At 42.7% G+C, this 24,149-nt stretch overlaps 1 protein-coding gene across 5 annotated transcripts in view; it reads left to right on the top strand.

Annotated features, from left to right (window-relative positions):
• LOC128436540 (nucleosome-remodeling factor subunit BPTF) overlaps positions 1 to 24,095 on the top strand; it is a 42,540-nt gene extending 18,445 nt beyond the window's left edge. For 3 of the 5 annotated variants that reach the window (XM_053418290.1, XM_053418289.1, XM_053418288.1), the window contains 21 exons: positions 1,760 to 1,884; positions 2,296 to 2,424; positions 2,686 to 2,836; positions 3,111 to 3,150; positions 3,311 to 3,527; positions 3,703 to 3,846; positions 7,020 to 7,150; positions 7,481 to 7,595; positions 7,806 to 8,008; positions 8,514 to 8,748; positions 9,000 to 9,277; positions 9,706 to 9,819; positions 10,069 to 10,230; positions 11,072 to 11,154; positions 14,929 to 15,154; positions 15,333 to 15,658; positions 15,800 to 15,973; positions 16,204 to 16,396; positions 17,030 to 17,114; positions 19,120 to 19,306; positions 21,744 to 24,095. In XM_053418290.1, coding sequence (XP_053274265.1) covers positions 1,760 to 1,884; positions 2,296 to 2,424; positions 2,686 to 2,836; positions 3,111 to 3,150; positions 3,311 to 3,527; positions 3,703 to 3,846; positions 7,020 to 7,150; positions 7,481 to 7,595; positions 7,806 to 8,008; positions 8,514 to 8,748; positions 9,000 to 9,277; positions 9,706 to 9,819; positions 10,069 to 10,230; positions 11,072 to 11,154; positions 14,929 to 15,154; positions 15,333 to 15,658; positions 15,800 to 15,973; positions 16,204 to 16,396; positions 17,030 to 17,114; positions 19,120 to 19,306; positions 21,744 to 21,780 — 3,355 coding nt within the window. In that variant the 3' untranslated portion in view covers positions 21,781 to 24,095. Of the gene's footprint in view, positions 1 to 1,759; positions 1,885 to 2,295; positions 2,425 to 2,685; positions 2,837 to 3,110; positions 3,151 to 3,310; positions 3,528 to 3,702; positions 3,847 to 7,019; positions 7,151 to 7,480; positions 7,596 to 7,805; positions 8,009 to 8,513; positions 8,749 to 8,999; positions 9,278 to 9,705; positions 9,820 to 10,068; positions 10,231 to 11,071; positions 11,155 to 14,928; positions 15,155 to 15,332; positions 15,659 to 15,799; positions 15,974 to 16,203; positions 16,397 to 17,029; positions 17,115 to 19,119; positions 19,307 to 20,805; positions 21,094 to 21,743 lie in introns of those variants that run through there. The other 2 variants (XM_053418285.1, XM_053418286.1) reach the window with 2 other exon arrangements.
• The last annotated feature ends 54 nt before the right edge of the window (positions 24,096 to 24,149 follow it).

The following is a 24,149-nucleotide window of genomic DNA, read 5'->3' as shown; positions in this document are numbered from 1 at the left end:
AACCTTTGTCCAAACAAAGGAGGGAAATGCTTATACCGATAGCTCCTATCTAATTTCTGATTATTTTGAAAACGGAACATTTGTATCAACTGACTTCTCAAAAGATCTTAGTTGAAACCCTGCAAAGGCAGCACAGCAAATTTATTTTTGATAAAAATTAAGGAAAGACTCAGATTTTGTATCATGAAATTCTACTAGAGAAAAATGATCAAGTCTTAAAAGTGTTAGGGGGCTTTAGATTGGACTGCCCTTTCCTTCTCTATCGAACGAACAACAGCAACTGCATGTCACATGTTTTTGTTTGAATATTCATATCCACTCAGTTTACTGGACGAAATGCAATAGTATAAATGCTATCTCTTAACCACACTGTTTTCTAACAGTTTAAAAAAGATATATCTGACAAAAATCTGAAAGAGACGATAATGTTTCTCCTCATCATTCACCTTTAAACCCACTCTCCCTCCCTGTCTGACGCTCGTGGCTTTGGCGCTGAGTGATGTTGTGGCTCCGAGCCGGGAGTCACAAAGGGACCTCTGGTCATTTTGACTGGACCTCAGAGTTCCTCAGCAGACATGAATCATCCTGCGGTCGGAGAAGTGTCAGGATGTTCACTTTGTGCAGTGACCCAGCCCTGCAACCACGGGACATTTTCCCACCTGTGGTCACACAAGGGAAAAGGAATATCTACCAAACCCCAAACGGCCCTGTGATGATCATGTGTTTGCACATACTTATCCTATTGCTGTAAGCCCCGGCTATAATGATGCACAGGAGGAATATGTCTTCTTAGATAAAATTTCAGGAATTTTGATGACTTACTTGCACCCAAATCTACCCTCAGAACAGTCTGTTACACCCAAAATTATTTATTACATGAAAAAACAGAAGAAATATGCAATAGCTTCCACTCAGAACTTTCTGAGTTGTGTTGTGTTATGTACTTTCATAGTCAGAGATAATATTCTTTCAAATTAATGTTTGAAAATGATTCATTGAAGATGGCAGGCAGTTGTTCTGTTTCTTTCATAGACGTGGTCACAGCAACATTTCCACCTCTGTCTCTTCCTGTCCCATGATGCTTAGCGACTCGCTGGTCAGTGGCACTGTACTAATAAACTGCATGACACTGGGCTGAGGAGGCTGCCAGAAACCCTTCCTTCGCCCCACAGATGTTTTTATGACTTTTCAGTTTTCACCAAAACGTACACAACAGATGTTTCCATTTTTCAGAAGTTTATTTCTATATAACCTCCTCCTCCGAAAGCTGTGGGCTGCATAATGGTTTTTTGGGGGGTTGTCCATTTGTACATCCATACATCTGTATGTTCATCTCATTCTCGAAAATGTGATATCTCAGGAAAGTGTTAAGGATAATCCCTTAAACTGGCATCAGACTCAAAAGAACTGATTAGATGTCGGTGGTCTAAGGTTACTCTCAGCTCACAAAGCATGCTTTCGCCACATTTTTAGTAAAATGTGTGACCGGACAAAATGATGAAGTGGTGACGTTTCATATACAAAATGTCAGTGGTCAACCTCTTTGTGATATCATAATGCTCTGCAAAAAAGCAGAAGGGAGATTGTGACCACATTTCTTGTAACTTGACTGGTTGGTGGAGGTGAACAATTACAAGTAATAATAATTCTAGTTTTGATATGTTCTTCAGATGTGTAGGTGCAACGTTCTTAGTTGAGGTTGTTTACATGCAGCTACTGTATATGTGACTAAGGCTTCAAACTCTTGGTTATGTTCTAGATATCGTCTTCAGACTGTGAAGTGTCTGGCCGGTGTGAGTCTGATGCTGAGGCTCCTGTGGGCCTCTCTGAGGTGGGACGACATGGCTGTCAAACCGTCCGCTGCCATCGGCACCACACGCACAGGTAGAACATCACCGTACTCACCCTGAATCATATAAAGGTTGTCTTCGTTCTGGGAGGTAGAAGTAAAAGAGGTCTAATTTTTAGGGTGAAATTAATTGGGTTGATAAGATAACATATTTACTGCTTTCTTAACTGTCAATATATTTTCACTTGTAAGTGGATGATAGAAAAATTGAAACTACAACGTAATAATCAAACCCCAGATGTTTCCTCCTGTCGACAACTTGAGATATCTATTGCTGTATTTACTCGGGCTCTCCTCCTCACCCCCACAAGCCAATACGTCAGTCTGAAAACGACAGTCTCCTTTGGGTGTCACTGTGTTTATGTTGGAGTGCATTTCCTCCATCTTCTCGGGCTCTCCTCCTCATCACCATACCAACCCAGCCCTATCCCCACTCATTGCTACAGAGACATCGGATACTGAAATCACCACGACGGAGATCATCAAGCGCCGTGACGTGGGGCCCTACGGCATTCGATCGGAGTACTGCATCCGCAAAATCATCTGTCCACTTGGAGTGCCGGATACTCCGAAAGGTAAAGATCTTTTTCTTTTTTTCTGACACTGAAGAAAGAGATTAAGGCCACAAAATTGAAGAATTCGATTATATAAACAAAACCATTGTAAAAGCTCAAAAAAAATATGAATTAATTGAGGTGTTACTGTCTATCCATGAATTGTATTGCTTTGCTAGAATTTCAAAGAATTTTGCTTTTCCTCCAGCTCCCCCAACCAAACACAACATGCAGACATACAGCTGCCTTGTCTTTAATTTATTCTTCTGTCTACCATCCCAGAAACGCACACCCCTCAGAGGAAGGGCTTGCGCTCCAGTGCCTTGCGCCCCAAGAAGCCTGAGCCTGCCAAGCAGACAGGCCCAGTCGTGATCGAGACGTGGGTGGCTGAGGAGGAGCTGGACCTGTGGGAGATCAGAGCCTTCTCAGAAAGGTCAGAGGTTCGAGGCTCACAGCGGTCAAGCATGTGATGTCTACATCTGAATCGTAGCATCCGTCCTGTCGTCCGTCAAAACAATGAATTAACATGTTTAACGGCACAGCCAGATAAATTAGATTGGTCTTTACTCACTCATTAGGTGAATGCCACTATTCTTCTTCTGTGACATGATGCTCAAAATGTGTTTGTCTGCTGATGTTAGGCTTATCCAAATTACTATAACAATATTAGCAATATCTTTGCTGACAGGTTCTTGTATCTGTTACAGGGTGGAGAAGGAGAAAGCTCAGGCAGCAGAGCAGGCCAAGGTAAGCCTGGTTTAGTCCAGTCATTTTTCACTCGATGCTATGTTCTTACCCACTTCATTCCTACTCATTTGGCCGGGCAGCAAACCTGTCTTACACAATATTTGGGCCTTTATCATAAGTTGCTACATAAATAAACTCACCATCTCATTTACCATTTCAGAAACGTCTCGAACAGAAACCAGGCACAGCGACACCGACAGGGACCCCCGCAACATCTGCCTTGACCCCCAAAGTCATTGTCGGTTCATTGACAGGCCAGGGCACGTCCAGCACCAAGGTGGTACTGTCCACCAAGATGGGCACCCCCGTCACATTCCAGCAGAACAAGAACTTCCAGCAGTCGTTCGCCACCTGGGTCAAGCAGGGTCAAAGCACAGGTATGTTTTAGAGGAGTCTAACCATTGGCTGTCAAGTGACAGGAAATTTCTTGTTATTTTCTCCTTTGATCCCCCCCACCAGCGTAGCTGTTGTAGTCACTGTAGATTACTAAAGCATTGATTTTACTGAGGTGACAGCATTTGCCCTAATTTTTTCCCTTTGCTTCCTCATCAGGCGCGGATGGCACAATGGCCATGTCGGGTGGGCACACTTTCCAGATTACGGGAACGTCCGTGGGTGGAAAGGTGTTGACCACAAAGCTGCCGCTGCCGGCCAACAGCAAGATCGTCACAGTCAATGTGCCAACTTCACAAGGAGGTAGGTCTTTTTTTGTTTTGAGGCAAACACGGAGCTCAAGTTACAGTTATTCAGTGTCGACTTGTCTTTCCATCAACAACCATTTACAGATTCCTTTGTATTTTGTTTTTTTCACCTGAGACTATTCAAATGAGACAAATTAGATCTGACTCATTAATGTGAAGTAATTTATCTCCCAATGGTACGCATGGTGCTTGAGAAGGAATTAGTATATATTTTTTATGTTTTTGCTGCCAGGTACCGCAGACCCAAATATTTCGAAATCTACTAATTTGACACAAAATAGACATTCCTCTGTCCTTGATCGCCACTGTTAGTGAGCCAAGTATGCAAGTGGACGATCATTTTCAAAGTCCCACATCATAGGGGAGCTATGGGGCACATGTGTCCATTTAACACACTGCTAAATACACTTTATCTGAATCAGTCACACAGCTGTCACAGTTAGTTTTACCATGGACCCAATGCAGTTGTTTCCCTAGCATGCTTGAAATCACTCACACTTTTGGGGGCACTTCCTTTAGCCTTGTTCCAGCCCTCAGAACCCCAGCCCACTTCCCAGATTACTTCAGTGTTTTGCCGTAGACTTTCCCAGTTACGATATGATTCCCTGAAAATGTTTTTAAACATAAAGTGATTAAGGTAGATAGGAGGTATTCAAGGTGATTTTTAACTTTACAATGTATTTTTCTGATGATGAAAGGTAATTAAACCGTTAAAGCAGAACAGTGGACTTTGGAGACACCATGGCCTTGATGCTGGCTGTTGTTTGAGCAAAAGAGAAGAAGCAGATACTGAAATAAATGAACACCGAACACTAAATCTGTAAAGCTGAGCAGAGCACTCCCCATCTTTACCAGTGAGTTTGTGCTTTCTGTGAACCTTTTGTTCCATCTGGTTGCAGAAGCAACAGAAGTATAGAAGGTACTACCATGCTTGTTGCTCACTGTGTTTGGTGCTACTGTGGCACCACCCCCATTGTGGTGCCCATCCTGGGCCAACCTCATGAGTCAGCAGCCCAGTTCGGCGTGGCACATCATGTCTGGTTTTGTCTTGTCGGCATGGTAATCTAATAGAAAGCTGTTATTTTGGTTGGATGGTTTTTTGGGATGGTAGACTTGTGTAGTCTGAGGTGCTAAATCTGGACTGCTGATTCAGAATGGGGCTATCTTTAGTTAGGCGCTTTTGTAAAATGTCAATATTGACAACGCAGGTGAGGCGATGTACTGAGTCTGTATGTATTTCTGTCAAGTTATCACATGATGGATACTTCTCAACACTAGATAGAGGTGGTCTGACATTTTGACAGGCTCCTCTAAAGCCGCTGGCAGCTCTTGTGCAGCTCACATAGTTCAGATTCAGTATCTACAAATTCACTTACTTGACTAGATGCTCTGAACAAAAGTATTCACTGAATTAAATTGTAGTATTTCAAGCTGGAAATTTAAATCATCCACAATTTGACTAAAAAACGCATTATAGGAAAATGTTTATTTGAACTAGTAAAGTAAAGCCTGACTGATATGAGTTATAGATTATTTAAATCTATATTACAGAGTTAAACATTTCCAAACCAAAAATATCATCCAAAAAGATTCCTTAAATGCTGATATCAAACCCTTATGACAACAATTTTAAATTCAGGCCTGATTTTTTTTTCATACAGTTTTACAACCTTATTATTAAAAACACAAATACAACCAAATATATACAACTTGATTCAAGATTTTGTTGTATAAAATGTAAAGATATATGTTCATCTTCTCTCAATTCATTGTGTTCATTAATTCTGTGAAACCCTCATGGTGTCAGCCATACCCATAAAACGCTCATACTCTACATCATAGCTGTGTCTATGAGTCTCCTGAGTAATAAATGTAGATTCAGTTTATGCCGGTTTAAACCTGTTTAACAGCCACAACAATAACTGTCATGTTTCCCACTTTATCCTTTCCATCAAGCTAACTGTAAAAATTAGAAGAGAAACCCGAAATCCTGTAGAAATCCTAATTTTCCAGCAAAAACAAATTATTATTTAGATTGGAAATACAATGAATGTATTGTTTGATAAATACCTGCTGTCACCAGATTAAAAGAGTGATATCCAGCAAGGATATGAAGAAAGTGACTTTTCTTAGCTTTGAAGTAGCCATGAAGGAGAAACTAAGTTCAGGTGGAGTGTAGCCATTTAATGGACATGTGTATTTATCCAGCATGACTGTTGGGCGCCCTGTTTGTTTTGGAAGGGCTTAAGGAAGTTAGGGAGGAAAACAAGTTTACCCTGAGGTCTGCTTCCCAGACAGGTAGCCCTCTATAGTAGGGTTCCATTTTTCTTTTTTTCACTCCATTTTTCTGAATAAAAGTATTACTCTCCACTCACCGGAGTCCCAACTCCCCGACCTCTCCAAACAGCCAGTCCATAGAAACCAGTGTTTGATGTGAGCGACCAGAGCAGCTACTCCCCAGGTCTTACGAGCGGGCTTAACGTCCCTGTTTGAAGACGGAAACCCTTGATGTATAGGTTTACCTGCGTGGTTGCGGTTGAAAAACCGCAGCAACGAGGCTGCAGAGGAAAAAGAGCTGCCCTCTCTGGGTTTCCATCTCCGCCATCGGCTTCACGTGAGCTCATGAAGGCACAGAGCCTGGTGAACAAACATGAAACGCTGCCTTTGTCGGATTAAAGTTTTAAAAGTCGGATCTGAAGTCATGCATAATTTATGAGGGGGGTTCTGAGATGTTGGGGGAAACCCAACTAAGCTTTCAGGTAGACTTTGAAGATTTGTTTACTTGCTCGACTAATATTTACTGGCGCTGTGATCAAAAGCTCAACATCTCGCCAGGAGAGAAGCCCACAAATAATGTATTGAGTTGTGTCGGTCAAGGACCTCTGCACAACTGCTCACTGGTGACATGCAAACATGTAATTGTATCACAGACGTTGAAGCATTTTCAAATGTTTTGGTTGGATGTGTTTGAGGTAATAAAAGTCAGATATTGGAAAAATAAATATCCCTGAGTTTTCTCCATCACATTTTGTTTTTCTCCTGGTCCTTTGCTTATCTTTCCTCTGGTTAGGATTCATCCTATTTAGTAATTAAAACTATTTAAACCTCCCCTTTTCTTCTCATTACTTCTAATAGGTTTAATCCTTTCTTCTCCTCCTATCTTTGCAGGTGTGGTTCAGCAGAAAGTGTTGGGTATCATCCCGTCCAGCACAGCGGGTGGCGCCCAGACCTACACCACATTCCAGCCGCGCACAACCACACTCAACATCAGGCCGCATACCCCTGGCTCCCAGCAACAGGTACGTCGGCCCTCTGTCAGCTCTGAAGCAGCCTTTAAGGGTTTTGTAGGATCATGCTTACTATAGAAATCTCCTCCACTGCTTTCTACTGTTTGCAAAAATTTCTCACGTTACTTTTTCGGTTGTCTTTATTGTTTGCATATTTTATATAAAAAAAAACGATCTATCTACTCTCTGAAAGTTTTTTTTTTACGTCAGAAGTCACTATTGCTTTTCCCCTTTTTGTTTTTTCTTGTGACCTTTACCATAGACATCAGTCTAAATCTGACAGGATGAACCTTTTGGCCTTGAAATATTATTTGTAACGTCTTGATGAAAATATCCTTATAGGTTCTGGCAACTGGCAGTCAGATCCGTCCAGGAATGACGGTGATCCGAACCCCGCTCCAGCAGACGGGCCCCATGGGAAAGACGATACTACGATCACCTCTCGTGGTCCAGCAAGGTAATGTTCTCCCTCTGAGTGATTGAAGACTTCATTTGAACAAAGCACAAATCCTCCTCAAAGAATAACTAAATACTGGCAGCAAATGTCATCTCCTCTCCCTGTAAGTCAGCATGTCTGTTTGTGTGAGTGTTGCTGAGGCTCTTTGGCTTCATGATTATCATCTGTGTGTTAAAACGCCTCCTCTCTCTCTCTCTCTCTCTCTTCCAGGTCAGGGCGGTCAGCAGGTAGTGACGCAGATCATCCGAGGTCAGGCAGTTTCCACGGCAATATCCGGTGCCAGCCCTGTTGCCACTGTCACTGGGCAGGGGGCCAGCCCCGCCACATTAGGACAGGCAGCACCCGGCACCCCACGGGCACAAGGGCAAGGCCAGGTTAAATTGACCCTGGCACAGCTCACCCAGCTCACACAGGTTAGTGAGGTCACCTTAAGTGCAGGGTCAGAAGTCCTCCAAAACATTAAGGAATTTTTCTTTGTCAAAGAATTTAGCGTACATTTTCCCATGATGTTTATAGACCTATCACAGTGTATGAGTTATATACAATCCTTGATTGATCATTTAAAATTTGACTAATAATTTGCCTCTGATGGCGTCATCCCAGTTGCATATATGTTTATATTGAGGTTTATAGCACCATACCGGCAAAAGCTCACAAACCGGATCAAGTTCTCTAAGAAGAGGTGAAACATAAGAACCTTAAGAACACATGGGTGGTTGTAGGTGGTGTAGATGCAATAAGATGTCAAGTATTGACATTTAGAGAGCTAAGAAAATCAACTTCTAACGAGATGTGAATACCGACTCAATTGATTAAACACCATATTTTCCCCCTTCAACCAGTTTATTTTGGAGTAAACAGCAATGCTCTGATTGATCTCTCTGCTAACAAGAGTCTCCTCTACCCTGTCTCCCGTAGAAGCAGCAGGCCACGTCAGGTGTGGATCGGCAGGCTGGTGTCGGTGGTACCCAGCAGGCTCTGACAGTGATGGTTCAGGGTCAGGGCCAGACCACGGGCCAGCTGCAGGTCATACCTCAAGGGGTCACTGTCATCCCCGGACCTGGGCAGCAGCTCATGCAGGCGTCACTGCCCAACGGCCAGGTGCAGCGCTTCCTCTTCACCCCAATGGCTGCCACCCCCACATCAAGCACAGGTATACCACTGTGGAACTCATTCAGCCAACCATTAACTTTGAATCAAACACGTGAAAGCAGATGTGAAAAATGTGAATTATGTGTTTCTTATGAGTGATTTGCAGTTAACAGACAAGAAAAACAGGCACAATAGCTCTGATTAATGGTTTTAATTTATCGATTTGCTCCATTCAGAATAGGCAAAATATATAATTTTGACATTCTCTTGCTCGTTTGTAAACCCCTCATTCTGATCTTTCTGTGTCTCCAGTCAACACAGTTCAAGGTCAACCCAACTCCACCTGCACCAAAACCCCGGCCCAACCTGCCCAACAGGCAGCAGCCCCCATCCAGGCGGGGGCGCCTTCACTTGCCACCACCAGCAGCCCTACTTCGGCGACCCCACAGGGCCAGCTGCCGCCTCAGACGCAGGCCCACATGCCCATCCAATCACCCACTTCGCTGCAGGTTAAAACCCAGGGAGGAACAGTGCAGCTGCAGCAGACGCCTCAGCTCATCAGCGTGTCTGGACTGCAGCAGCAGGTACAGGTAGGATTAGCAAAGAGACGGGATGGTGCAGGAAAGTTAACTAGAGCCTCTCTGATTTATCGGTTGGCTGATGGGAACCGTTCACAGAAATATTGGTATTGGAGTTAATGCTTGCTGATATGGGAACATTTTCCTTTCACATAATACACAATAAACTAGTTCTGTCGTAAGAGAAAAATAAAGTTGTTGTTCCTCAAACTGTTTAAACCAGTTCATACTCTGAACTACTAATTTCGTTATAGACAATATCTGGTCTTTGTCACCTTTTTTTTTTCCCCTTCTGCAATTGCCATTAAAAATTTTGACCCGGGATGTAGCTGACAGTGTGATCTAACCATCTAAATAAATGCTTTATGTAAATCTACAAGCAAAACCATGATTTTTTATTATGTGTTAAAGTTGTGTGTTGCCTTGTATCATGTCTGCAGGTGCTGGCCCAGCTGCAGGCCCAGCAGGGTGGAGGCTCTCTGCCACAGCACATCAAACTGCAGCTCCCCATCCAGATACAACAGGCCGGGACCACCTCAGCTCAGGGAGGACAGGTAATGCAGTAAACCTTCTAAACCACATCCAAACTTTTTCCTTTTTATAAAGCATGGTTGTGATGCCTTTGATCACATTTAAATCACTGTAAAACTGTAGAGAGTGAATTTTGCCTTGGAATTTTATGCTTTTGCTACCTGTAGTGTTTTATATAGTATATTGCTTATTTATAATTCATGAAATCTTTGAAATTGAGTAATTACGAATGAAAGTTTCAGCTTTATGAACGGCATGAATTATCTCCACAGATAGGGAATGTGGTGACCATCCAGGCAGCTTCTGTCCAGGAGCAACTGCAGCGAATCCAACAGCTCCGAGAACAGCAGCAGCAGAAGAAGAAACAAGCCGCAGAGGCCAAGAGAGAGCAAGCCCTCAACGCAGCCAGCCAGAGCGACATCATTCAGAAACAGGTGTGTGTCAGAGAGAGAGGGGGGGTGCATGTGAGGGTGCATGGGTTCAGGAAGCCCCCATGGCCAGGTCGGCCATCTCTGTCAAAGGCCTCTGTCTTCCTGCCATCAGCACATAAACAGTCACCATCCGCCAACATCCAAACCGTCCTAACACTGTTTATGTTTACAGCTCTGCCCCTGCCTCTGTTTGTTGGGTTTAATCCTTCAAATGCTTCTGTGTGTGTGTTTGTTTTCAACTGTCCCTTTGTATGTATTTACCACTGATTGTACTGCATGTGTGTACATGTATGTGCCTTCCTATCTGCACATTAGTCACCACATTTTCTCCCTTTAATAATAATCAATTTATATATATCTTTTGAACAGACAAAACGTCATATTCACCAAATCTTCAGTTAAATTTGTTATAACCAGGTTTTCCACAGGGCTGAAAAGTGGAATTTTAGGTCTTAGAAACATTAAATATTAAACGGCATATCTTAAATACATTTAGGTATGTCTTAATTATGTTGCATTTAATTTAATGCTCTTAAAAGGGCTTGTGTTCTCTTGTTGAATCCTGTAGAACACCAGTTTAGGAATATGGTCTCTTTACACCATTATTATCATTAGTCATTTCCTCTCAAAATGTGAATTACTTTTTTAGGGGGCGACCTAATAAGAGGTTTTAAGGCGCATATAACATGGGCGCATACACCTTGACCAGCAGGCCCCAGTTCAGCTCCTGGGTGATTGAAACCGAAACGTAAAAATCTACTTAAAAATGGAACAATCTCAAAAACTGTAAATATCTTTATCTGCTGGGGTTTGTTCTGACATCTCCCTGCTCCGTGTGTTTCAGGTGGTGATGAAACAAAACGCTGTGATCGAGCACCTGAAGCAGAAGAAGACCCTGACGCCTGCAGAGCGGGAGGAGAACCAGAGGTTTGTGTCCAGATTTTTTGTGTTGAATATGTAGGCATGATAGTCTGATTGTATTCAGAGGTTTACACTGAAAGCTTCTGGGTCAGAGGAGATGTAACCAATCCAGTCAGACTACACACTGTGGCAACATGTTTAAGCAACAAACAATAACAGCATAGTGTTAACGGTCACTATCTGTGAAGCAGTCATGCTTGTTTGAGTTGATACCTTCTCATGTGTGTCGATGTTCTGATCATAAGGAACTGTAACCTCACCTCTCGGACAGTACACGTGCTGTCCTCTCTCTCCCTTTGACTCTGAGTCAACACCACACTGGGAGGTACTGCACAGCATGGGAACTTTGGGTGTGTAACCACCAACAGCTGCATGTCCTCACCGTGACCCTTCAAACCTGAACACAAAGAAAAATCCATTTTTAAATGAGAGGAGTTGTACGATAACACCACACGAGGCTCAAAATGGCCCTTTCACTGATTTGAGGCGAGATACACTTTATACAAACAAGCTTCGGCTCGTCATATATATTTTCTTTGTCGCTCCCCTCTGAGAACATTCTGTCTAAAACGGGCAGAAAAAGTCGTCTCACTTTTATTACCAACATCAAATGCATTGATTTTTATATATTGATTGTCTTCTTTAACTTTGTATCACTCCACTGACCACCTCTCTTTATGAAACAGCAAAGTCTTTCAGTTTTACAGCAGGGATTATTGATTTCACGTTCAGATTTTGTCACACTCAAAACCCCTGTGCACACACTCAGATAGCCCCTGTTTGTGTTTAGGTTTACTCTGCTTGCTCAAACTGAGCTCAGAGATCGTTTGCTGCTTCTGTGCACGTGTGAGTGCAAGCGAATGACCAGAGCACAAGCAGGGGCTTTTTGAGTGCAAGTGCATGATCTACAAAATCTTAGTTTGAAATCAATAAGTCCTGCTCTCAAACTAAAAGACCACGCTCTTGAATATAGATATAAAAACAGTGACCAGTACTACTGTTTGTATACTGCTACTGTTTTATCAAGAGCCAAGACTTCTTTCCAGAGTGATGCGTTTATAGCAAGATGTTTGTTGGCTCACTATTAAAGACTTTTTTTTGTTTAATTCTGCTGAAGTTTGTGCAGCAATTACTTCTATAAACACCCAAATAAAATGTGTGTAAGCAAAACCAGTGGTATAATGTTTAAAAAGGCTTATTCCCTCGCTCCTTCCTTTTTCATCTGCTGCAGAGAGATTACACTCTGACCTACAGTTGACTCTGACAACCCCATGTTTATGTCCACAGACGGTCTGTCAACACTGTGCCCATTCACACGGACCTGTAATACCGAACCCAGACTACCGTGACTTCACTACAGCCGCTCTGTCTGTTGTCTGTCTCTCTGCTTGCGTTCCATCCTTTTTCCATTTCCTCATGTCATCCTTGTCTCTCACTTCTTCCTCAAAACCAGATTCTGTCATTTTAAGTTATTTACCTGGAAAGTCCGCTTTGTTTTCCTGTCCTGTTTCGTTAGCATTCCCTGCTTTCGCACTGAGTTTGCGTTGTTTACCTCAGTGCAAGCTGCAAGAACCCTGGCCCGTCTTTGACCTCAGCAGTCATGGATGTGTTTGTGTGTCATTCGCACATTTGTGCGTTGAACAAGGCATTCAGGGTGATTTTCAATCTAAGTTGTGAATGTTAGCGAACACAAGTGAACAAAATGCAGACATAGAGCCATGAATTTTCATTTTTTACACACAATCATGTGATGGATAAAAAGAAAAGCCTAAAAACGAGACAAGATGACGAGGCTCCCATCCATATGGTGCGAGGCTCTTTGAATGCAGTATGAAAATGATCTGAACCATAAGTTATGACCTCCAGTGTCCAGAGCTCAACCTTGCTGAGCACCTATGGGATATTTTGGACTAATGTGTTAAACAGCGTCTGCACAATCATCATCAAAACATCACTCTTCAGGAGAGTCCAGAGTCTTGAAGAATTTATGCCGAGTTGTATGTGACATGTTCTGGTGTCTTGTGATAGCCCATACATATGGGACATTTAATTCTGACACCGTTTTAGTAGTGGAGATGGTTTTTATCTGCATTTATATCTCCCAGGCTTTTTTCTTCTTAGTGTCTTTATATTAACCTCCAACAAGGAGTTATGTTTCACCTGCGTCTGTTGCATGGTTGGTTGGTTTGTTTGTCAGCAGGATAACTGAAGACTACTGAACATGACATTTGGTCGCAGATCCAGGAATACATGCTGGATCATTCTTTCTTTAATATTGCGAGATAGGGTGTTTTTTTATTATTATTGTGCGTTACATAAATTTGAATATCCCAATGCATTTCTATTTGTTGAGTTTGAGTGTATGAACTTTCTCCTGTCCCTTCTGTGTTTACACAGACGGTGTGGCTTCACAGTCATTCTCTATCTGTCCATCTCTCCCCACACTCAGCCCCACTCCCTGCTACTTAAACGTCTCACACAAATAAACACGACCAAATTCTGCTCAAACAACATGTATAACACAACATGGGGATTAGGAATGATGACACACTTGTTTCTATAGTATTTAGGTTCAGGATTACAAACAGCTGTGTTGCTTGAATGTGTGACTCGTCTGTCAAGTCATAGAGAAAGTCTTCATTCTCGTTCTATGACTCCACCCCAATGGTTATGAGTTGGGGTTGTCCGGTCGTCTGTAAGTCCCATTCATGTGAGCACGATATCTGAACAACACCTCTAGGGAATTTCTTCTAATTTGGCTCAAGTATTCACTTGGAATCAAAGGTAAACTGAATAGATTTTGGAGATCAAAGTTCAAGGTAACAATGGCCTTACAAAACATGTTCTTAGGCTTTTATCTCAAGACTGCCTTCAGGGAAATTCTTCTAAATTGGACCAGTTGTCACTTGAACAAAAAGATACATTTTGGTTTCAAAAGTCCTGGTGGGTTTGTATGAGTCTGGGTAAAATATAGTTTGGAGTTTGAAATTGCCCTGGTTGGCGGAGGCATAAGATCCCTTTTGCAAGTTGAAACCCCGAACCATTTTCAAGCAGAACAAGTAGAAATTGTTGGTAAAAGCAAGCAGTCTGTTTTTCCCAAGAATGTTATTTAATAGTTCACAGTGGAGAAGGAAAAGATTTACAGCAGGATAGGGATGAGATGCAAGAAAATTCCAGAACCAGATTCAAACCCTGGACTTTGTAGTTACACAGTTCATACAACAGGGCCACCAGAAAGCCTCAAGGACCTGAAGCTGAGAGAAACACCCTCATTGTTCATGGACACGCACTACCTCTTCTTAAATGCAGAAAGTTAGATGTAATGTCATGCAAGTTGTACTTTCTAAAAAACTGAAGCACTGTTGGAGTAAGATTCGGCTCCTTCCCACTTGTGTGTCAGAGGAATTCCTTTCTTCCTCTTTGACTTTGAACTGACTTTCTGAATTCCAGATTCAGAAATGAGATAATCCTACCCCTCCCTGCTCTTTGATCCCTCCCTCAGCAGGATTATTATTAGTCTGTGATTCCTTTAAAATACCCTTAATAGATCACAGTCCTATTACACATGGATCCTTTTTAGAATCAGTGGAGCTGTGTTTAGGTTTGACTATTCTTTTTCCTACTGCATTCAATGTAGCTGTTCAGTGAACAGCTATTATCTCTTCTATACAATATGCTTTAATGATTCAGTGTAACTTTTAAAAGGTCAGGAAAATAAAAAATAAACAATTGTATCAAGTCCTTTCACATTTTCACATTTTAATTTCTGTGTCTATCCAGGATGATCGTATGCAACCAGGTGATGAAGTTCCTCCTGGACCGGATAGACAAGGATGACAGGCAATCAGCCAAGAGGAGAAAAAAGGAAGAGGTGGTTGAGGCGAAAAAGAGGTTGGCCAACGCCAGCAAGCTCTCCTCGCTCCTTTACCGGCACAAAGAGAGCCTTAAGATGGAAATCCTGAAAAAGCGAGCGCTTCTGGACAAGGATCTGCAGCTAGAGGCACAGGTAAAGAGAACGCTGGGAGCATAACAGCAGGAGATTCAGGCAAAATCTGGGTCTTCTCAATCAAATCTGTTTAATCCCTTTAAAATAGTGTTAAACAGAAATGACTGTCAGCTGAGAAAGTCGCTCTCTATTTCTCTTCTTGTTTTGAGCCTGTCTGTCCCGACATCACTTTCCTCAGGAGGAGCTAAAACGCGACCTGCTTCGGATGCGGAGGGAGAAGGAGAGGGCTCAGGCTGCAGCCAAGCAGGCAGCCCAGGCCGCAGCCCAGGCCGCCCACAAGCAGCAGCAACACACTCTGGCACACGCACACGGCATCGCCGCTCAGCACCACCTCGCCACAACCGCCACCTCGGCACACAAGAGGAAACGGGACGAGGAGAGGGAAACAGCGACGTCAGCCAAGTCCAAGTCGAAGAAGAAATTGATCGTGACGACTAATACGAAGGATAACAAGAAGGAGATCAAGCTGTACTGCGTCTGCAAGACGCCATATGACGAGACCAAGTATGATCAGGCTCACTTTGAATACTCACAATAAATACTTTATTTTAGCAGACTCACTTATCTTTAAAATGTTAACATTACTCACTCTTAAACAAGTGAGACATAACTGACGAAAACCTTTGCCTCCTTGTTCTCTCCAAGGTTTTACATAGGCTGCGATCTCTGTACCAACTGGTATCACGGTGACTGTGTGGGCATCACAGAGAAGGAGGCCAAGAAAATGGACGACTACATCTGTGTGGAGTGTAAACGGGGCCAGGAGAGCAGCACAGAGGAGTTGTTCTGCATCTGTCGGACGCCATACGACGAGTCCCAGTAAGCAGCTTCACCTGAAACCCCCATGTGTTTGTGGCTTATAGCACGAGAATCATGAGAATTTAAACTAAAAAGAGACACACGGACACGTATGAATAGAATTTCATCTTGCCAATTCCTGCATGATCTAGCAAATTTTGATGCTTAAAAGAAATTCAAATTTTAGGTCAATTTTTCTTTGCTAAGCCCCTTTGTCTTCACTACCTGAAATGAAAACGTTATCTTCTCAGGTTCTACATTGGCTGCGATCGCTGTCAAAACTGGTACCACGGCCGCTGTGTGGGCATCCTGCAGAGCGAGGCCAACCACATCGACCAGTACGTGTGCCCGCAGTGTCAGTCGACAGAGGACGCCATGACGGTCTTCACCCCGCTCACGGACAAGGACTACGAAGGTCTGCGGAGGATCCTGCGCTCCTTACAGGTAAACATGAAGACATGGTTACAGTGAACAGTGGAGAAAAATGGTTCAATGAAGACACCAGAGAGGTTTATGACAATCGTTAATCAATAGTGTTTCTTCTGGTACTACAGTTCAGTTAGAATGTTGGACTTGGTATTGCGAGGGTAAAACACGTAGGAAACAAACTAAAACAAACTCTGCCAATATATAATCTGGATCTGACCCTCTCCACTAGCTGAAGTAGCAGCAACTCAGTGGTGGTCGTTTCATAAGCAGCGATAGACTGAACACTAACACAGCTCCTTGTCGACCCACTACAGTGTCAGAGCAGCTAACAAAAGTGCTCTGTGTGTGTCTTATCTGATGAGTTGTCTCCTCAGAGTGCAACTTGGACAGCTGCCTTGGCCTCCACTTCTCTCCTTTCTTTTCTCTTCTTCCTCATTCTCCTCCTTCTACCTATTCTCCTGCCATTTTCTCCTCCACTGTCCACTGGTCTGGATGTTAGGGTGTGTGTGAAAGAGAGAGAGAGAGAGGGAGAGAACATCTGTGTTGACCCACCTGCTTCCAGTGTCATTTTCATGGTGCTGTTTGTTTTTCTTCATCGGCTTCAGCTATCTCAAGTGTCTCGTCTTTCTCTTTCTCTCTCCTCTGCAGGCACATAAAATGGCGTGGCCGTTCCTGGAGCCAGTGGACCCGAATGACGCCATCGACTACTACAGGGTCATCAAGGAACCAATGGGTGAGTGAAGGAAACGGGGTGGGGGGGGAGATCCTGAACATGCAACACACATAGCCACAATACTAATTAATGAAAACAAGGTTTGTAAGTGATGTTTGCCAGCTTCTGTATCTCCAATATGTCAGTTACTTCAGCTACTCTACATCGGTGTTCTTCATGCCTCCGGAGGCCTGTGTTGTGCACAAATTAAACTTAAAGAAATGTATTTAAAGAAATAATCAATAATATTACAAAATAATCTACATGAATAAGACCAATGAATTATTCTTTGGGCATAAAAAAAATAAATAAAAAACACTCCAATATTAAGGGTCAAAAACATTCCCTGATCTACCCCGCCGGTTCCGGATCAGCACAGAAAAGGAATTGGTACTTCCCTGACCCATACCGCATCCTTCTGCCAAGTTTGGAGTAATCCATCTTTACATTTTTGTGTAATCCTACTAACTGTCAGAAACATAAAAACATCCTTGGCGATGATAATATCGACTGGACACAATAAATACAATATTATGGAGCACTATGGATGGAATGAGCTCATCAAATGTCAAACATTGTTTATGGACTGACCTTATTCATTTCAATGTCAACCTACTTTTAGTGTAAAATATCCGATTGTGAATCAGCCGATAGTTTCTGCTGAATGAGTCAGGCTGGGATTTGGAGCAGTCCCTGTTCGGTAGATAAATGCCTCAGTGGAGCTGTTTTCATTCTGTAATTGCTTCAGGCAATGGTAGTAACACCCAGTCTCTATATCTTACACAAGAAAAATGCAGCCGCCAGGAGGCCAGCAGGGAGGAAGCCCTCCAACTCAGATCAAACCGACCTTGTAAATGGGGACTTTTCGTCAACAGGGCTTTTTTTGAACTTCCATACAAACAAACCGTTAATGAGCTGCTCCGGGTCTGCGGGGCTCGCTGTGGAAAGGGACCAGCCCCACACTCGGCTCCTGTCGGCCTGGTCCTGGAAACTCTAGCCCTTCCCTCGCGCTTCCACTGCAAGAAAAATACCTTGTTGATTTTCAGAAAATAAAAAGAGCATTTGGCCGTGGTAGCTGCAGCCGTTAGTCGTTTTTGGAGCGTTTTGAGATGAAATCTGATGACGGAGAAGAAGGGGGTCTTTGATATTGACCACAAGGGTTTGTAAGCCCCTGGGCCAGCTGGGCGGGGGTTAAGGAGGTTAACAGTCGGATATGTTTTTTTAAATGGTAGCCCCTGGGACCCCGTACAGAGCAGCAACCCACCGGCAGCAGCAGATTATACGAAGCCTCGGTTGATCCTCATTAACTCTAAAATCCTATTTGTTTAGTTTCTAACATGATTCATCCAGGTTAGTGACACTGAACTTTACTTTACAAGGGAAAACTAGACTGATTTAGATTGGACTCTACAGCCTACGGACTGAGGACAATTTGGGAATGTGAGGACATTTTGTTCGGACCTCACTTTGTGACCCCCCCTTTAATGGACTGTTGGGGGTTAAGACTTGGTTTTAAGGTTTAGAATTAGGTTTTTGTTAAGGGCTAGGGTTAGGCCTTTAGTTTGAAGGGTTAGGGGCTAGGGAATGCATTATGGCAGTGAGTGTCCTCAGTAAGATGGAAGTGTGTGTGTGTGTTTGTGCCTTCTCAGGGACGACACTCAGATAATGATGCTCTCCTCAGGAATGTCAGATCGGTCACATCTCAGTTACTGATCTGAATGCTGAGTAGATGGAGGTTATAGCTGGCAGGGGCTCTGGATTTTTGCTGTCACATATAAAGTGATGAACTGTTCTAACAGGAAACATATTTGAACGTGTGTCAAAGACCTGCCACATAGGCTGCAATTACTCTGCAGCAGACATGCTGATTTGTGGAAAGGAGTTGATTAGAGAAGCCATTAATCCGCTGGTGCTTCCGCATATATGATTGTCTCTGGCAAGATCTCGCAATTAAATAAGTATGGTTTATTGTCTCCTGTCCTACATACAATCATTAACCAAATATATTTTTTGTTATTTCCCTCAGACCTTTCCACCATGGAGGAGAGGTTACAGAAGCGCGAGTACGTGAAGCTCACCGAGTTCGTAGCAGACATGACCAAAATCTTCGATAACTGCCGCTACTACAACCCCAGTGACTCGCCCTTCTACCAGTGTGCCGAGGTTCTGGAGAGCTTCTTTGTCCAGAAGCTCAAAGGCTTCAAAGCCAGCAGGTAAGATGGTGATGAATGTTAATTGGAAAAAGAAAGGCAAAGTAGCAGCTGGCGACTTTGAGAAAACAGACGGATGAGGTCTCTGCACACAGAGTCGTATTTTTCATCCAAAATTTAATATACAAATTAATACCACCTCACGTCGGGTCAATACGTCCACACGCTCATTAAACGTTTTTGAGCAGATTCAATTTGCTGCGTTATTCACATGTGTCAAAGGTATTCGTTTTAGTTTGGAAACACTGATTTTAACTGAACATATGGAAGTATGGATTTAGCCTGAACGCATCCACCCATTAGCTCCAGCTGTGCTGCTCTGGAGCCGACTGACCTCTGACCTCCCTGGAGTCTCAGTAGACACAGGCTTTCTCCAACAAATTACCAATAAATATATAGGTTCTCATGGGAAAAAAGGCACATTGTCAGAAACGAAAAGAGTTCATTGACTCCTTTCTCTCTTTGATTTCCTGGGTCACCATCCTGAGTCTCTTCCAGGCCGTTAGTGGCATCTACTTGTTTTGGGGTGATGACTGAACGCTCATATGGCAAACAGACTTATTCTGTCTCCAAACATAAAACACTCACAAGGATCAATCTAGTGACCTATTAGGCTTATGGCATTTTTGAAATACCTTGTTTGTTTACGCTGTAGAAGTGATACATGCGTGTGTGTGTTTTCTCTGCTCACAGTTTGAGCTTTTCGGTCCCACCCTTGTTCCATCTCGGGTTGGATCTTCATTTCACACACGTTCAGGCTTCAGTCAGCTGATTTTACACCTATAACAACATGTCAGCTTCCAGCTTTCACCGGGTCACGAAGCTGCATTCTCTGTTTTCTCTGTAACATCTTTTAGGCCGATTTTAATTCAAACTAATTTCACACAAGAATTTAAGCTTACTCTTTGTGGCCTTCATGCTGTTGCCACTGTTCCCGTCCATAGTATAGAAGTATTGAACCTGAACAACTCCACAACCTTGTGCTCATTTACGCCTGTGACCTCATCTCACTGCATTGCCTCTCCTGTGTCATGTGATTGCTTTGAGTGGATGCAAACTACAACATTTTGTGAACTGTAATTTTATATATATATGCATCATAAACTGTACATGAAGATGGACGAAATGACAGCGTTCATATCCAAGATATTTGGCTTCATTTCTGGATAGTCTGCGGAAGTGGAGACGCTCCTTCCATCTATAAATACAGTCTGCGATGTTTATCATAGTTTGATCCAGGTTTATTTATTGATTCTCTTGGAGGTTTCCACAGTGAATTACAGTCTTATGTCAACTCTGATGTTTAATAAGCTGAGTGACTATTGTGGTTTGCATCCATCTTGCTGTGCCTAAAACGGTGATGTGCTTCACCCGCATGTATTTACACCATCCATTCTCCCTCCCTCCCTCCCTCTCCTCCTCCTCTCTCCCTTTCTCTTTCTCTCCCCATCTCTCTTTCTCTCTCTCTCCCCCCTCCCTACCTGCCTCTCCCTCTCTTGCAGATTGTGATGTCAAACTCCTGGGTGCCGGGGTCACTCTTAAAACAAACAAAAACAATTTGCAATCCCGCGTGTTGTTGCTGTTTTCTACTCGTTCAAAACAGCATTCAACACTTTGTAAGAAAGTGCATATATTTTTATTTTGTAAGCAAAGTAAGGAATGAAAAGAAAAAAAAAATCTGTCTGATAACGGCAGCCATGTTGGTAACACAGAGCATCTCAAGGGAAAATGTATTTTCTTACACTTCTTGCAACAGATGATAGATATTTTGTTTATGTCCGAGGCAAAACTAGTTTGCTACTCTCTTTCTTGAGATTCAGAAAAAAGAGACAAAACTCTTCATTTTTATTGTGAAATCTGACTTTAGTTCCTCCATATAAAAACGGATAACTTATCTTTTAATTTGACAGAACTTTTGTTTATTGTATTTGGTCACCATGTGCTATAGAAGAACATTTTACCTCATTTCTTAGCTCAGATGTTTTAAAAGAATCATGCAACATTTGCTAGTTTCTTTTAATTGGCTGTACCCATGTATAATGTTATTTTATGTGCATATAATTTCTTTTTATGACGAACTATTTTTACGTTCTATAGGAAATAATTCTAGGAACTGTATAAAATAGATTGGAGAAAATGTAGTTTAGCTTTCCTGTTCTAAACATGGCGAGTTTAACAGTCTCCAGGTTTTAGAAGAAATTAATTGTATATACAAGACATTGCATCATACACTTCAACAGCAATCCACCAACATGGCTGCATGGTCTCTGTCAAAGTGTCTGACCCACTGGCATCCAATCCATGTTTTTTGTTTTGTTTGTTTACTTTTGTATTTCTCTTAGTGCATATTTTTGTCATATTGTAAAGCTTTTAATAAAAAAAAGAAACAAAGAGAAGTTTTCCAACAGTTTCTTCCTGCTCTCTTTGCCCGTCTCTGTAGGTCTCATAACAACAAACTACAATCAGCAGCCTCTTAGCTCCCTCCTAAACAAACAAAAACAAAAAACAAGTGTCAGAAAGACTTGTGAAAGAGGCTTGTGGTTCCCTCTGAATGATTAAGCCCGGTGGTCCTGGTCAGGCTGCACCCGAACTTGAGGGGACACCCCTCAGCTGAAAACCAGCTTGCATTGGTGTCACAGAGCCCGGCCTCCAACATCTCCATTGGTTTGCTGATGGGGGGAAGAAGTGACTTGAAAACCCCCCCACAAGCATCAGTGGAACAGACAGACAAAGACGTCCCACCTTCAGACCAGGGACAGGTCCACAGCCTGGTTTGCAGCTGGTTTCTTCCCAGCCAGCCGCTCCTACCAGTGCAGCCCCTCCACGAGAAGAGCGATCCCGGTGGAAGTAGCAGGACGGTAGTTTAAACTGTCAAGTTGTCCGGTTGGAGGATCACACGGCAGCAGTGCACTCTGAAAGAGCTGTGTTTAATCTGTAGCTGCTCACTTTTTTTGCTTTGTTCTTCCCACTCAGAGGTTTAACTTCAACTACATCCTGTTGCATTTTCACCATACAAACGTTTAAGCTTCGACATGTCGAGAAATGCCCGGATTGTGTTTCACATGAGGCTAAATATGCAGGACCTGCAGGTTTCACGTCCACCTAAAGACTACATGTCTGTCAGCAGAATCTTTTTTTTCTGGTTTATTTGTCTTAGTCAGTTTTAGGGTTCAGTTAATTAATCCAGAAACGCAGTGTCACCTTCCCTGTTTCAAAGCTAACTCCACTGCACCCAGCTGTTTTAACCACAGCCCTACAATCCCCTCAGGTGTGTCGCCCTGGTTGAAGCGTGAACCAGCCACAGAGAATCTTGAGTATGTCTGTCAGTGGTGCAACTCATTTACTGTACATTCCCTGTCAGAGGAGCCCGGTGCCGGGATGCTCCATTTGAAATAGAAGCTAAAGTGAAACAAAAAGTCAAAAGAGATTATTTTTCCAGTCCGATTAGCATCGTAATAATCAGTCATTTAAGAGTTCTTTATTTAGTTTTAAGGCTGTGTTCCCTACACCTTAATTCCCAGAGGGAAACACCCAGAACAGGCTGTCCCACCCACTGCATCCGACCCCTCCTCTGATTTGTTCCAATTTGGTGCTTTTTCCAAAGTGCAACTGACGAATGGCAACTAGTTCTGAGCTCCTGGAGGAGAAGCAACTGTTAGGCCTTCAGGGGAAGGTGAAGCTGGTACAAGGCTTAACTAACCCACACGTACTGTACATCCATTCTCACACACTCTGTGTCTCCTGAAAGTCTGTTTCCGTCAGTGGCTGAGTCTGTAAGTCTCCCTGCCCCTTATCTATCAGCCGCCTCTTCCAGCATATTTCATTGAAGCTGACAGGTTGGCTCACAGACGTCTCTCAACTCGCCCTCAAAGCATTGGTTAAGTAATTGGATAATGGACCTTTCCACTCAGCATCAACTCAGTTATGTGGCGGTTTGTGGCAGCATGTTTGGGAGTCAAATTTGATTGGGTGGGGGGCTGGGGCGTCTTTGTACCACAGGGGTTTGTATGAACATTTTATAGCTCAAATTTTTAGCATATTTGGGAACATTTTTGTAATGTGTGATTATCATTTTTTTGTAGGAAAGGAGCAGTCATACAATGGCTACAGTTGATGTTTAAAAAAAAATTCAAATGAGGAAAACATTTCTGTCTCAATCAGGAAGTCTTTTTATTTGTGTGTGGACGAGTTCAGAGGTAATGTAGCGTCTGTGTTCCTTTTCTGTGTTTCTCTTTCACACAAATGTCCGTCACTTTGTAATCTGATGATGTGTTTCATCCACTGTTTGTAATCTCTACTGTACATAATTGCTGTCCAAATATGTAGAGATTAAAGGTTTTTAGAGCACTAGAAACTTTTATTTTTCACTTTTCGAACCAGCAACTAAGCCCGTCAGTATATTGTAACAATTGTTTTTCTCTTTAATTCAATTGAACTCTACATTTAGGTGAAATTGCCCTTTACATTAAAATTGCTGCATATTGTGAGCATGAAGGTTTTTGAACGAGGTAGAGTGACACAGTAACTCTAGAGGTTTTTCGTTGTTTGTAAGAAACCAACCAGTTCAGCATAACTTCTATATTGACGTTGCATCTCTTGTATTATTTATTCATGTCAATGAAAAATTCACAGTTTTTTGTGGAAGGGTGGCGGGGGGGGGGTCAGGTTGAGGCATCGCAACTGCAGATAAAAAGTACTCTATGTTTTTAACCGATTGTGGCAACTCTGAAGAGATTCTCTTTTGTACTTGATAGGACATTTCATCCTGGATAAAGTTATGTTTTTGACACCAGTTTTCTTAAGAGTTGTGTTTTCTTTGAGTGACTGTGCTTGGACACACCAGAGT

Source organism: Pleuronectes platessa, chromosome 3 (genome assembly GCF_947347685.1).
Source record: "Pleuronectes platessa chromosome 3, fPlePla1.1, whole genome shotgun sequence".
NCBI classification, from domain to species: Eukaryota; Metazoa; Chordata; class Actinopteri; order Pleuronectiformes; family Pleuronectidae; genus Pleuronectes; species Pleuronectes platessa.
Note: the sequence above shows the minus strand (reverse complement) of the source record. Positions and strands in the feature narration are given on the sequence as shown.